Source organism: Pollachius pollachius (genome assembly GCF_949987615.1).
Source record: "Pollachius pollachius genome assembly, chromosome: 4".
Lineage (NCBI taxonomy): Eukaryota > Metazoa > Chordata > Actinopteri > Gadiformes > Gadidae > Pollachius > Pollachius pollachius.
Window position 1 is genome coordinate 21,810,605 of NC_136937.1, and position 16,042 is coordinate 21,826,646.

The 16,042-nt window shown below is 44.8% G+C and overlaps 1 protein-coding gene across 1 annotated transcript in view; it reads left to right on the forward strand.

Moving 5' to 3' along the window:
• gpd2 (glycerol-3-phosphate dehydrogenase 2 (mitochondrial)) overlaps positions 1-16,042 on the forward strand; it is a 42,494-nt gene continuing 26,452 nt past the window's right edge. The window contains exons 1-7 of the mRNA XM_079734809.1: positions 1-117; positions 5,830-5,936; positions 7,612-7,620; positions 9,041-9,212; positions 10,603-10,727; positions 12,734-12,831; positions 13,091-13,254. Coding sequence (XP_079590935.1) covers positions 5,835-5,936; positions 7,612-7,620; positions 9,041-9,212; positions 10,603-10,727; positions 12,734-12,831; positions 13,091-13,254 — 670 coding nt within the window. The 5' untranslated portion in view covers positions 1-117; positions 5,830-5,834. The remainder of the gene's footprint in view (positions 118-5,829; positions 5,937-7,611; positions 7,621-9,040; positions 9,213-10,602; positions 10,728-12,733; positions 12,832-13,090; positions 13,255-16,042) is intronic.

The window sequence follows — 16,042 nt, forward strand, 5'->3', positions numbered from 1 at the left end:
CTTCCTGGTCGCTCTGTCAAACACGGCTCTGCGCGAAAGCCTCGGTGGATCACCACAGATGCCCTCAGCTGACGCCCCGACGCACCGCGGTATCTCCTCAACCGACCGAGACTACATGTAAGTGGAGCCGTCTTAAACGTCCCTAGGAGAATCCTCTGAGGATGTTTGTGGGGATAATTCAGCCCGTGTGTCATTGCCTCAGAGCCGGGTTCGGTGGAGGGACTTGGGTGGTGTGGCCCCCGGTGGGCGGGCTTCAAGTGGTCCCGCCGTGACCAGTGTCAAGATAGACCGACTGGTCCCTCTAAAATCTAACTATTAAGGCCATAACCATCTGAGGGCCAAAGGTGTGTGTTTGTGTGTGTGTTTGTGTGTGTGTGTGTGTGTGTGTGTGTGTGTGTGTGTGTGTGTGTGTGTGTGTGTGTGTGTGTGTAGGACAGGGAGAGTAAGACGATAAATGTGTCTGAACAAGAAAGGATTAAGTACAAGGCACAACCGAACCCATATCTTCGTTATGTGGGCGAGTATTGTGTTGTTAAGTGTTGTTGGTTGTTAGATGACTGATAACGACATGGCCAGTCCACATAAAGCCAATCTTATCCCAATCAATTTATCTAATTCCAATGTTTGATTGTAGATCGTGTTGTATTACAACACATACGTGATAATATGTTATAATGTGCAGTGTTCAACAGGCAGCAGCTCGTCCACATAACAGAGTTCTGCGTTCGGTTGATTTCTCAGTTTCTTGTGATTACATCTCCCTGTCCCACACACACATACATATACATACATACACAGACACACACACCCACCCACCCACACACCCACACCCTAACTCACCCACACCTACACGAACACACACACACACACACACACACACACACACACACACACACACACACACACACACACACACACACGTTAATGGGTACCTTATGAATAACTACAGTGTAATGTCTAAAGTTGCCATGGTGACTTACTCTTACTCCACACACACACACACACACACACACACATAAATTAACTTTTAAGGCTGCTGACTCACAGTGAGTGTCTGCTATGGTACGGCCTCTTCTCTCTGCTGCGGTCCATGTTGAACTTTTACTCCTCCTGTGGTAGATGGATCTTGTAGTTGTTTCAATAGGTATAAGATTCTAAATGGTGTTATGGTATAAATAAACTGATGCGTCAATGTTAATGAATCTCTGAATCTTAAAATACAGAAATTAAAATGTTCTTGTGTTCATGACAAGGCTGCTGCAGCTGCTGTAACTACTACTGCTCTTACTTTACTAGTCTCCTACTACTACTACTGTTACTATACTACAGCTATACTACTATTCTAGTACTACTAATAATAATAATACTACTACTACTACTATACTACTGCTATACTACAATACTACTACTACTACTACTACTACTACTACTACTACTACTACTACTAATACTACTAGGATTACTTATAGTCCTGACATGTCATACTTATAGGGTTAGGATCAACCCATATAATAGTATATGACAGAGATGTGGACTCGAGTCACATGACTTGGACTCGAGTCAGACTCGAGTCATGATTTTGATGACTTCCGACTCGACTTAGACTTGACTGCTATTGACTTGAGACTTGACTTGGACTTTGCCTCTTTGACTTGTAATGACTCGACATGTCTTGAGTCAAAAACATTTATTGTTTTAGATATCTAACCTATTTCCCGCCTAGAGGGCTAGACACCCAAGACGCATTAACTTCCGTGAAGATGAAAAAAAAACAGCGAGCGAAGACAAATCTACACTTCAATAATATCAAAACGAAATTTCGATATCGTTTATACTTTATTCAGAATAACAGTTTTAGTTTCATATCAGTTGCGTTTTGAGTTGGTCCCATTGAAGCCTTCTGGCCAGCCTCTGACACTTAAGACATCGTAACTAAATCATTGTTCAACCATTTACCTTCGTTGGAAAAATATAAAAAATCTACACACTCGTATCTTCAATAATATCTAAACTGAATTTTGATATCATTTATGCTTTCTTCAGAATCACAGTTAAAGTTTCATATTGGCTTCGTTTCAGTTGGTCTCATTGATTTACGTTGACGCTGGAGGTGAGGACGTTCAGCAGTGTTGCCAGATTGGTTGTTTTTTACCGATCTATTGGCCTACGTTTTGAGGACGTTCAGGCAGTGTTGCCAGATTGGACGGTTTTCCCACCCTATTGGGCTACGATTTCGGCGCATACGCATATTATAACACATTTGAAGACAGAAAAAATGAACATATTATAACTGTGTTGATAAGAAATGACTGTACATTAGAGTGATATGTTGAAATTATGATCAATAGCCTAATAATGACATTATTAAGTAAAAATACATGATGACTTGTTCAAGACTTGAAAAAGTTTGGGACTTGGACTTGGACTCGACTTGGCTTTGGTGTGACTTTGACTCGGACTCGACTTGCCTTTCCCTGTCTTGACTTGGGACTCGACTCGGACTTGACTGCTAAGACTTGGGACTTGCTTGGGACTTGCCAAACAGTGACTTTGTCCCATCTCTGGTATATGACATCATAAATCAATAATTGTTCATGTTTAATTATTTTGACATTGAATGTTGAGTTGATGTAAAGCAGCAGCAATGGTATAAACATGATGTCACTCACAAGGTCAGCTGTGAGCTTAAATCATAATTGCCTCATACAATTACAGCAGTGACTTAAGCGCTGGGAGTCCCATGCTTTACATTCTCGTGTACAGGTTCTGTCAGGATGTTTTTGTTGGACTTATTGTTTATTTTTGGCAACCCTCAACAGAGGACCAAGGTTGGTTATGGGGGAATGCTCATGCCCAGTCTTAAGCATCCCAGAGGGGTGATGTAACACGAGAAAATATAATGCACTCGTGGGTGGGGCTTATTGGGGCAGTGGGCGTGGCTTTGTTGTGTAAGTGTATGTGTCTGTGTGTGTGTATAAGCAGCTCACACAGGCTTCTGTGCTCTCAGTATGTATGCTTCTACTACTACTTAGTCGATTAAAATACCCTTTTCCCTCCCAAAGTGACATAGAGTGACTTAGATACGGGGAGTAGGCAGGGGAAGGGGTATGTTCACAGGTTAGGCTGCGGACATTTTGGATCAAACCTAGAACCTCTCAGCCGCACCATGAGAGTAGAATAGGTGTCTGTCTAGTTTGTGTAGTTGAGTGTGGTGTGTTGGTAATATAATGTATTTCAAGCACACACAAGCTCACACACACACACACACACATACACACACACACACACACACACACACACACACACACACACACACACACACACACACACACACACACACACACACACACTCGTAAAACTCCAGTCACTCCCTCGAGCCACCCCTTGACCTCTGTGTCTCTTACACCTGTTCTACCAGTCTGCGGACCTTCCTTATGCTCATGGCTCGGTCATGTGAGCTTTTACTACAACTTTGCTGTCCGGACCTGTTTGCCCTTTGACCCTCCTTGGTCGCCCTTGGAAAACCCCATCTGCAAGCTCCCTTTGCATGATTAGCACCCTCATCCCTGTCCTGTCTTAGCCAGTAGAATCTAATTTTAGCAGAGTATTAAATATACATCTGACAGATGTCTTCATGTTTATCAAAAGTACTTCAACAAGTTTGTCGTAAGTATTAGTTTGTTGCAGTTGTATGTTTGTCTTAGGGTTAGGGTTAGGAGCCTATTTGTCTCTTCCGGTGCTGCAATGTGGCTGCCCTGCTGCCTCTCACTTTTGGTACTTTTGTTTGTTTATCGTGAGCGTTTTATTGTTTGGATGCGTCTAATCACTCACTGCACTAAAAGCAACCATGGACCTGGCTTATTGGTGCACGATCGGACTGCTTATCATGATTTTAAACACTTGTCTGGCCCATGGACACTTCCATGACCATGTCACTGGCGTGGCAGGTGATATCCAATATAGCACAGAATTCCTCCTACTGATACAAGATTGTTTATCTACGGATCATGCAACCGTAGTAAACTCCATACCGGACTATCTCAGGACCAACCCCAATGGACTACCCGTACAAAGCACAAACGCGGATCTTAAGGTGGTATTCGGCGAAGACTTAGGAGACTGAAAAACAAACTTCCTCTGCCCATCACGCTGGTCATCAACTCCCAGTCCCTAAAAGCGAAAACAGACGAGCTGACAGCAGATATCCGCTACCTGCACGAGTATTGGAGCGCCTGTGTCATGGCTATCACAGAGGCATGGTTGGACAACAACATCACGTCCGGCGAGGTTGGACCCCTCGGCTTCTCTGTGTTCAGGAATGAACACGGGACGAGTGGTGTCGGACAGTGGTGGTGAGAGAGAGTTTGTGTACTCCTGATATTGAACTGCTGTGCGTCTCCCTTAGACCTTCTATCTGCCCAGAGAGTTCCCTCAGATATCTTTTACTGTCGTATACATTCACCCAAAGGCTAATTTTGATAGGGCACTGGACATTATTTTCAATCTCTCCCACAAGCTTGAATCACTGTCTCCTGATGCCCCTAATTTTATTCCAGGAGATTTTAATAACTGTCCTGTGAAAAAGTGCTTGCGTACATATCATCAGTATGTGGACTGAATACATTTTTCGACCTATGTTATTGAACTGTCAGAGAAGCCTACTCTGCATCATTGCTCCCACCACTAGGGGCATCTGATCACAATGTGGTTTACCTCCGGCCTACATATCAGAGACTCCTGCAGAGGGAGAAGCCCCAAGAACGCTCAGTTGAAGTATGGAATAATGACAGTATTATGGCCCTGCAGGGTTGTTTTGATTGCTCAAACTGGGATACTTTTAAATGCCCTGATATTAATGAACAGGTAGAAACAATATCTGACTACTATTGATTTCTGTGTAGACACAGTCACACCCATAAAAAATGACTAAAATCTTCCCAAATGACAAGCCCTGAATCTCCAACAAATTAAAGCATCTTATAATTGAAAAGACAAAAGCATACTGGAATCAAGATGACACAGCCAAAAGGGACATACAGAGACAGATTTAAAGGCAAATACAGTTGGATAAGTACAGTTACAGACAGAAGAATGAGGCCACCTTGGTGTCAGGCAACTCCTGTGAGGCATGGCAGGGGATTAAGACCATGACCAATGTCCCACACAAGGGCAGGGGGTAACCCTCCCTGGTCCTGCCTGGAGGTGAGGGACTGGAAAGGGCAAACCAGCTGAACAGCTTCTTCTGTCGCTTTGAGAGTGGCAGCGATGCTGGAGCTGGCATCGTGCTGCCTACTCCACCCCCTGCATCTGTCCTAAACATCAGACAATCGGATGTCTTTCACCTTTTTAGTCGCTGTAACCCACGGAAAAGCCCTGGCCCTGACAATATCTGTGGTAATATCCTTAAGCACTGTGCAGAACAGTTAGCCCCTGTGTTCACTGACATTTTTAACTCCTCCCTTCACCTCTGTAAAGTCCCTATCCTGTGGAAAACATCTACAATTGTACCTGTGCCAAAACTGACAAGACCCACAGAGTCCAACGACTTCCGACCAATAGCACTGACATCCCTGGTCATGTGGGCATGTGCCTGGAGTGTCTGGTAAAGAGGTACATTGTATTCCAAACCCACCATCTTATGGACCCCCTGCAATTCGCTGATCAAGCCTCCAGGGGGGTGGATGATGCAATATTGACATTAATGCACCTTTTGCACACCAGTATGTTTTTGAGTATAAGTTTGCTGGAGGACATGTTTAATGAAAATAATCGTTTGTTACTAAATTTGATGCTAATTCCTGGTGTGCCACTCCCTTCCTTCCTCCGCAGGACCAATGGCTTTCCGGAAAGTTCTGAAGCGGATGGCCATCGTGGGCACGGGGGCCGCCGCCACGCTCTTCGGCCTATCACAGCTGGTGGAGTACAGGAAGACACAGGTGAGCTGGAGTACCACAGAGAGAGGAGGAGTGCACCTGTGGCCATCCCTATGTCGGCCTCTTGGAGTCCGCAGAGGTAGAACAGGGTGGGACGATACGAAGAGGAAAGATCATTCTGGACTCAGCTTTTCTTTTGGTCCCGAGTTGATCTGATCACCCTGTCATCCATCCAGGCACCTCTCCTTCTCCCATTTCCATTTCTTGTGCCTGTCACCAGGGTCATTTTGTTTACTGGAAATGGGAAACGCTTTGGGGAAACAATGTTTAGAGGGTATTGGAACACAGGTTGAAGCCGCTTATGAGCACATGCGTAACTAGCTTAACTAACCATATTCATGTTTCCCAATTCATCTGTTTCAGGAAAACCACTAAGTTACGACAAACATCTCTATTGGTAAAGCAAAGGTTTTCAGATGATTAAAACTAGCCACTTTTCAGTCTATTGTTTAGCACTGTTGGCCTTAAGAACAGCACAAATCCTTATGGCTCATGTCTCACACTTCATAGCTGCCAAATGGAAATTATTTTTCGGAGAAGAGTATTTTTGAAAAAAAACAAACCCTTCCTGTTTACTTTAAGTTGTTACAACATGTCCAATTCTCATTTTGCAGCAAAGAGAAAACATAATTCAAACATTATGCGATCATTCACCGGCCAGATTTGGGTTGGATTGGTACTGCTAAACATTGGACTATAATAGAAGGAGTTGAAACATTCTACAGGTGTTGCTATTACACACACACACACACACACACACACACACACACCGACACACAGACTGGGACTAGCACACACACACACACACACACACACACACACACACACACACAAACCCAAACTGGGGCTAACACACACACCAACACACACACGCACACCTACACTATGACCAGCACAAACAAACACACCTGGCAATGTTGTAGAAGAAGTGGGTGCTTTTCTAAAAAACTGTTGAAACTGTTAAGTGTGTAGTCACGGGGGTAACCGGTAGCAACGCACACATGAATCCCCCGAAACCGAAGCATCCAGCGAGCCCCGGTGGGAGTATCAACAGACAGCATCACCACAGGTGTAAAAATAACCATTCCCTTATTTTGAAATGAGAAAACAGCTGTTGTCCACCGACCCCTCCACTCCCGCGACCACCCAACCCTCATCACCCCCCTCCCCCCTCGGACCCTCCACCACCACATCCTCCACCCGCTGAACTCTGACCTCTCTGAGTTTAGCTCATTCTCTTCGGCCGCCCCTTGGCGCCCCACTCCACTGCTATCTTCCCCCCACTCTGTTTCCTCTCTTCTCCTCTCTCCTCCTCTCTTCTCCTCCTTTATATGTCATCCTCTTTTTTACTCCACTCTATCTCCTCCTCTCTATCTCCTCCTCTCCTCTCCTTCTCTCTATATCCTCCTCTATATCTCCTCCTCTCCTCTCCTCTCTATCTCCTCCTCTCCTTCTCTCCTCTCCTCATCTATCCTCCTCTTCTCTATCTTCTCCTCTCCTTCTCTCTATCTCCTCCTCTATCTCCTCCTCTATCTCCTCTCCTCCTCTCTCCTCCTCTGTATCTCCTCCTCTCTTCTCCTCTCTCTTCTGACTCTCCTGTCCTAATGTAAACTTTGTTTTTTGCCCTGGAAAAACGCCATATATCTCTCAACCCTCGAACGTCTCTTCTTCGACCAAGCATGGATTGGTAAGCAAAATGCATAAAAAAAATACTAAGAAAAGAAAAGGCGGGAAAGTAGGCGTCAACCAGTAATCTACCTCTGGATAATCTGTGATCTGGCATGCCTTCTCTCTCATCCTTGGAAATCACCGCCTCTGCTGATAAGCTAATGCACAAATGTCTGCTCGTCGTTTGCTAGCAAGGGCGTAGCATCCTTTTACCCCCACCCCCGCCCCCGCCCAGAGCTGCTAATGCTAGCGCTAAGCATTAATTGACACAGCTTGATTGCAGAGGACATGGCAACACTTGATACAATGTTGATCAGCCTGGCTCCAATAAATAGACAATGATTGTATGATCTCGCTGGGCCGAAATTAGCACCGCCGTCTCACTATTTATTAGCATGGAATATGCCCAGGTGCAATCATGTTAGTGTCGCCCGCTAAATCTCTGAATAATGAATAGGTTTTTTTTGTAAGAACTCAACTCTTTTGAATTTGCACAATGCACGTGTTTTGATTACGATCCAAATCATTTTGTGTTTTACTTTTTATTTTTCGTTGATTATTATTTTCATTGATTTTTCTTCCCAAACTATTAAGATCAATGATTTGATCCAGATCATGATTTGATGACACAATCTTTGGGGATATAATTAGTTTAATCATGATTAGGAAATAAGGTCTTAGGCTGGGGGGAGGACATAGATTAGCAGCTAACCACAACGCCTACACATATCGTGTTTAAACACCACCTCATGGTGGGCTTGCTATGCTTTCGAGTGCGCTTAGCTAACCTTGACACTACCTCAGTAGTTAACATAGTTTCCTTGTAAAATGGATTCCTTTCCTCTACTCATAATCAGAGTCAGTATACACACCTGAAACCCTCTGTGTGTTCTTGTGTGTCCTTTTCCTAATAGTAGTTAGACCCTTTTGTGTTTGTGTGCTTGTATGTCCATGTGCTTTTCTGTGCATTTTCAAAGAATCTGCAATGTATCTGCATGCGCGCTATTGGTGTGGTAAATGTGTGTACATACCTTGTGTATTTTTGTGTGTCTTGTGTATCTGTGTGTGTGTGTGTGTGTGTGTGTGTGTATGTGCATTGCCACGGAATGCGTGTATTCATTCACGTGTGTATGTGTGTGTGCCTGTGTGTGTACATGAATGTGTTCATTTATATGCTGGCGTGCATGTGGATGTATGTGTCTTTGTATGTGTGCGTGTATCTGTGATCCGTATATGCGTGTGTGCGTATGTATGAATGTGTGTGCGTGTGTGTGCGTGCGTGTGTGTGCTTATGTTTGTGTGCGTGTGCGCGTATGTATGCGTGCGTGTGTGCGTATGTGTGGATTTGTGCGTGCGTATGCGTATGTATGTGTGTATGTGTGTGTATGTGTGTGTGAGCCGGTGTATGCATGTGTGTGCCACCTCACCTGCCCCCCCAGGTGCGTTTGGCCCGCCAGGCGGCGGAGATGGAGCTTAAGGTCCCGTTCGCTGACGAGCTGCCGTCCCGCGGCGCCCAGCTGGCCGCCCTGAGGGACACCGAGGAGTTCGACGTCCTCATCGTCGGGGGCGGGGCCACGGGGGCCGGCTGCGCCCTGGAGGCCGTCACACGCAGTAAGCCCTAAGACCCCCCCGACACACACTCTCTCTCATACACACTCTGCGAGGACCAGGTTAAGCGCGCATACACACGCACACATACACACACATACACATGCACGCACACACGCATACACATGCACGCACATACGCATACACACGCACACACACACGCATACACACAAATACACATGCACGCAGACACGCATACACGCGCACACACACACACGCGCACACACATTAATACGCATACATATGCCTGCACGCATGCACACACGCAAAAATGCGCATACACACGCATGCACCTCCGCATACATGCTCACACACGCACGCATACATACACACACACACACAAACGCATCAATGCGTTTACACACACACGCATACACGGAGCACAGATACACCCACGCATACACACAAATGCATATGCTGGCACGCCCACATACATATGAACACAATCATATGCACACACACACACACACACACACACACACACACACACAGATACACAAGACACAAAAAAATACACAAAGTATGTACACGCAATTACCACACCAGAAGCGCGCATGCAGATACACACACACACTCTGTGAGGGCCAGGTTTAGCAAGGACTCGATGTGTGTGAGGACTGAGGAGGCAGGTGCAAGGAAAAGAAGAAGTGCGGACCGGGCTAAATGTCCTTACTTCCCGAAAGGTTCTCACTCCAAAGGTTAAAGTGTTTAGCAGAACTGACTCACACGCACGCACACACACACACACACACACACACACACACACACACACACACACACACACACACACACACACACACACACACACACACACACAAACACATGCACACTTACACACAAACGCTCCGTCGCTTAGGGCAGCAAGCTTTGAACACACACTGTTCACATGTCCATTCTAATAACTGTGAAGCTCATCTCGTACAGCATGACATTTCCGCGGCCAGGGTGAGGGGTTTGAGTCCCACTGTGCCGTGGTACCGAGCTTAGTGCCAGATCAAGCTTTATCCCCACCTCCACACAACACCAGCTGGATTCTCTCTCTCTGCTTTTGTGCCAACCTTTCACAGACATTCAGTGCACCCTTGCATTGGACATTTTTCATTGCTTTCAACACAAAACGTGTTTGTCGTCTTGTACATGTATGCTGTCTCGGGTGTCTTAATGTACTGTAACCTTGGACTTCCTTTAATCATTGCTTTGTGATTTAGGCATTTTCTTTTTCATGAAATAATGAAAGAAGTACACTCAATTTCCCCATATGGCCTTCCTACGCTGTGTGTTTTGTGTTTTTAAAAGCTCAGATCCTAGCAGAGACCAAGTGGTTTGAATTGCATTGTCCTGCCGGTCTGGACTGCTTGACTGACGTCTGGCTGTTGCGTTCCCCTGTCCTCAGACCTGAAGACGGCGCTGGTGGAGAGGAACGACTACTCGTCCGGGACCAGCAGCCGGAGCACCAAGCTGATCCACGGCGGTGTGCGCTACTTGCAGAAGGCCATCATGAAACTGGACTACGAGCAGGTGGGATGGGGGTCCCCTGCTCTTTTAGGCCTCCCATGTATACAGAGAGCATTAGGGGTGGGTCAAAATATCGATACGGCGATATATGTCGTCTCCCTTCTTCGTGCGATACAAGAATCTAAACACTGGCGCCAAATATTGATATGATATTTTTATATTTAAAAGAAATTATTATTATTATTGAGAAAAATGTAGATTAATTAATAAATTGAAGAAAATGTAAATTAATCAATAAAAAAAAATTGCTTTATTCCTGAAGAGCTAGAAAGGAAATATCGCCCCAAATATCGATATTTTAATTAATAAAATAAGGAACTATAAACAGATTTCCCTGCCCCTCGAGGTAGCGCTCAACACATGAATGAACGGAAACTAACTAACCGAAGACCAGTCACTGAAAAACTCCATTGAAATTTAAATCAAGCACTTTACCTTTTCACAGTCATCTTGTATTCATCGTTAGAAATATATCATAATGTATCGTAATAGGATTGTCTAACAACATACTGATTATTGCAGAATCGCTGTACGGCAATATTATGGGTATCGCGTATCGTATCTTGAGATACCCTGTGATTCCGATCCTAGATACCATGTTGGGGCTGTGGAGCCCCATGGCACGTCCCTGAACCTGCCACTCAAAGTAATATAGACGTAGAAAATGTAATGGTAAATGGACTGCATTTATGTAGCACTTTTCTAACCAGTGGCCACTCAAAGGGCTTAACAATATTGCCTAACATTCACCCATTCATACAACAATTCACACACCAACGGCGGAGTCAACCACGCAATGCAACAGCCAGCTCGTCAGGAGCAGTCAGGATGAAGCGTCTTGCTCAGGGACAACTCGACACTCAGCTAGGAGGAGTCGGGATCGAACTAGCAACCTTCCGGTTACCAGCCAACCAGCTCTACCTCCTGAGCCACATGCTAAGCCACAATGATAAGATAAGATCATGGTTTATGTTTGGTGGAATGGACCGAGTGTCGGACGGTGAGGGAACTCCATCCTGTAAGAGGGTATTTGAACTGGTTTGCACCAGACAGTCCGTCCACAGAGGGCTGTCAATCAAACAAGCTCCTTAGCCCCCGACCGCCATGCCTGGCCAATCCTGAGGAAATGCGTCTGTTTGGGAGGAGCGCTTTACAACGGTAGATTAAAAGATATTTCACCCAAACTTGACCACGTACTTCAGAACAAAATCCACTGTCGGTATATATGGTTCTATTTTACAATATATACATATATATTTTTGACTTTGAGACAAACAAATAAATAGAACAGAAAAGAAATGAAACATGAGGAGTTAGACATAGAGACCATCTCTGGTTCCTTGTTGTGCTGTCCTTTACTCACTGTTGTGCTGGCTGTACTCACATCATCCATCATGACTTAGACCCCCTACTGTGCTGATAGAAGCCCAATATGGCGCATCGTTTTAGGCACAAATCTGCCATTTTTTTAAGCGAGCTTACCATTTTCTATTTCTTTTCAGTATACCAGGGCCTTGACTCTCTGTCGTTAAAGGTGAACTAAACCCCAACACCACTTGAAGATCTGTTAGATCCAAGGACTCCCTTTCTAGGCCAAACACATGCTGTGGGAGGTATATCCTCTGATGGCCGATATGGTCACCTGGTCGCCTGATGATTAGAAACAGCTGTTCTCCGCTTATTGAACATGAACTGAGGAGGTTTTTTACAGCCTGAAGGATTTTTTGAAGAAAGGCAGAGTGAAGGGGTCTCTCTGCTTTGAGAGACCAAAGTGAGGAGAAGTCCAGTTTTTCTGGTTCTCAGAATTTTTTTTAATATTTATTGTGTTTAAACTCGTTCACCGTCGTCTGCTACTGTCTCTATCTTCTTCTACTTCTTCTTGTTATTCTTTACCTTCTCCTTTCTCTTATCTTCTTCATACTCCTCATCCTCCACGCCTCCTCTTTTCCTCCTGTTCGCCTACTAATCCTTACTTCCTCCTCTTCCACCTCCTTTTCCTCCTCTCTCAGTACATGATGGTGAAGGAGGCCCTCCACGAACGTGCCAACCTGCTGGAAATCGCTCCTCACCTCTCGGCGCCATTACCCATTATGCTCCCTGTCTACAAGTACGTCTCTCTCACTCTCTCTCTCACTCCCTGTGTTTATTGACTGGGAAGGTCCTATTATCACTGTAAGTCACTTTGGATTAAACGTCCTAATTATATTCTTCATTCAGCCATTTATTTTCATTATGTAAAATATAGCATTACATTTTGGCCCAACTCTCATTAATAAACACGGCTCACGATACTTCCCAATACAAGATAAAGATAGGGTAAGGCATGTAAATTAATAATTCCTCACAGCGTGGATGTTCCCTCCCAGATGGTGGCAGCTGCCGTACTACTGGGCAGGCATCAAGATGTACGACCTGGTGGCCGGCATGGAGTGCCTGAAGAGCAGCTATGTGCTCAGCAAGACCAAAGCCCTGGAGCTCTTCCCCATGCTGAAGAAGGACCGGCTGGTCGGGGCCATCGTATACTACGACGGTGAGTCAGCGCACAAAGCTGTAAATGCTTAGCAGACTGCACTTCTACAGCGCTTTCCTAACCAGTTGCCACTAAAAGCGCTTTACAATATTATTAATATTAATATACAATGCTGCCTATCATTTACCCATTCATGCCCACATTCACACACCGACGGAGGTTTCAACCATGCAAGGCGACAGCCAGCTCGTCGGGAGCAGTCAGGGTGAGGTGCCTTGCTCAGGGACACCTCGACACTAAGTTAGGAGGAGCTGGGGATTGAACGAGCAACCTTACCATACTAGCAATTGTTATGGTAACGTAAGGTGATACTGGATTGTTGTGGTAATGTAACGTAACATGATAGGGGATTGTTACTGAAAAAACTATACGTAGAATATCTATATATTCTCTCTCTCTCTCTCTCTCTCTCTCTCTCTCTCTCTCTCTCTCTCTCTCTCTCTCTCTCTCTCTCTCTCTCTCTCTCTCTCTCTATATATATATATATATATATATATATATATATATATATATATATATATATACATATACTGTATACATGTATTTCCAAAACAAGACAAAATTACCAACTGAACCAGGAAACGATCCCCCGAAAAAGGCAGCAAGCGGTTCACAAGGCGGTGACGCCTGGCTTAGCGTCTCACTTGTCGCTCACTGAATGTGTTGACAGGCTGCCGGTGAGCAGCCGACCTCTTGGCCTCAGCAGGCTGTGTTTGTGTCCCTGGTCGGACAGCAGGTAAGAACCGTATGCTGTGTGTGGGTGAGATGTTGCTCCCCTACAAGAGGTGGGGGTCACGTTCCTGGATAGAACCAGCGTCTTTGATGATTGTATTTTTTCAAAAAGTCTGTTCACATTTATCCATTAGATGTTTGTGTCGTCCTGCTCTTGGTTGTCCTGGTTTGTATTTCTGTGTCCTTCGTTTCCGCTGAAGAAGTCGTTTTCCTAATTAAAGAAGCTGTTGCTCAAATTCAAAGCTAGTACCATGTGGTAATGTTCTGTGGCCAACCCACTTCCTCTAAAACACATCGACACCCGGGAAGTGGATGAGGAAACGGGCAAATAGACACACAGCACTCTATGTCAGTCATTTGCACCCAATGTAACCAACAGAAATGTTATTACATTAATGCATAAACACTGCGGTGGGAATCTAACTGCTAACCATGGTGACATTAATGCCACGCTCGACCGATAGACCTACGCTCGCCCCTTCCTCCCCATCATCTGCCGATGGAGAGGGGGGAGGATGGAAAAGTGTGTGTGTGTGTGTGTGCGTGCGTGCGTGCGTGCGTGTGTGTGTGGATGGACCGTGAGATGGACCGTGAGATGTTAGGAGCATTGAGGTGTGTGGGGGATGGGGAGGTGATGGAGATGAAAGGCTGCATTCTCCAATTATGCCGTCTGCAAGACTTCCCGCTATGACATTTCAGTGTGACCTTTTCTGTCTCTCTCTCTGTCTCTCTCTCTGTCTCTCTGTCTCTCTCTTTCCTTCTTTCCGTCTCTCTCTCGCTTAATGCACCAGCATTTTGTTGGTTTGCATTGAAGGTAAAATGACCGTGTCCCTTCCTCTTCGATAAATTCAATTCAACTTTATTTACAATATGTTTCTCCTGCTTTAATTATCCATGGAGATGGCTGAGCAATACAGAGATAGTCGACGATGGAACATACATTTCACTTTTGAGATAGGAATTTATTTGGCTTTTTAGACCCGGATTGTTCTTAAATTTGAAAATAAAAAGAACAAAACAAATGCTAACACCAGTAGGGGTCTTCATCTTATGAGATCTGGGCTGATCCTTTGTAAAGAGCAGCCCATTCCTCTCCTAATATCCAGAAGACCTCTGTTCACGTGTCTCTCTCTGCCTCTCTCTATTTCTCTCTCTCTCTCTGTCTCTGTCTCTCTCTCTCTGTCTCTCTCTCTCTGTCTCTGTCTCTCTCTCTTTTTCATAAATCCATCAGATTCATTGTCTTTCCTCTCAGCTGTCTAATATTATTTTCTATCTTCATTCAGACCGCTGTGGGCGAGAACTAAATGTTTTTAATAGTATTTGTTTGTGGGCGACTATTTTTGGGAACTGAGCCTCACATTCCAGATTGGTTGGACAGCATTCATGTGCGTCATTTATGCTGTTTTTACACCCTCTCATTCTGTGTGAGAATGATACTTGACATTTACACCAAGCGGAAGTCCAAAATCGATATTGACGCAAGGGACACAGGTTTGATTCCCATCTTCCATGCTGCCTTTCCTGAGATGGCATGTTCAGGCCCCTATCCCTCCCCGTCCATCCCATGTCTACCTTTACACATTTAATTGGCTAAACATGTGTTGCATTCATAGCTTATTGCCCAAACTGAAAATTACCTTAATTGGTCATTGGTAAATTGGCAGTTGCTTACTTTATTTGTGACTTAATTCTTGATTTCCTTAATTACACAGAGCTTTCAGCCGCATCCCATTCATTTATCAGTTCTCACTACTTCTCACTTCTGATTCAAATTGTTCCAAATAAGTTGAAATATCTATTAAAAAGAGTTGGCTTTGATGTAGGCAATAGTATTGTTGTCCTATGGAGTTCCCCATCGTCTGGGGATGCTGGTGAATCCAGAATCCATCAGGGAAGATAAATGACACAAAAGTTTCTACAAGTTCTTTCTATAAGTGTAACCTGTTGTTTTTCTCTTTAGCTTGGAGCTAGCTGGCCTAACTTTGAGCTATGAGCTAACGGACTAGCATTGAGCTGACTGAATAATCATGAGCTAACTATGAGCTAACAGATAAGC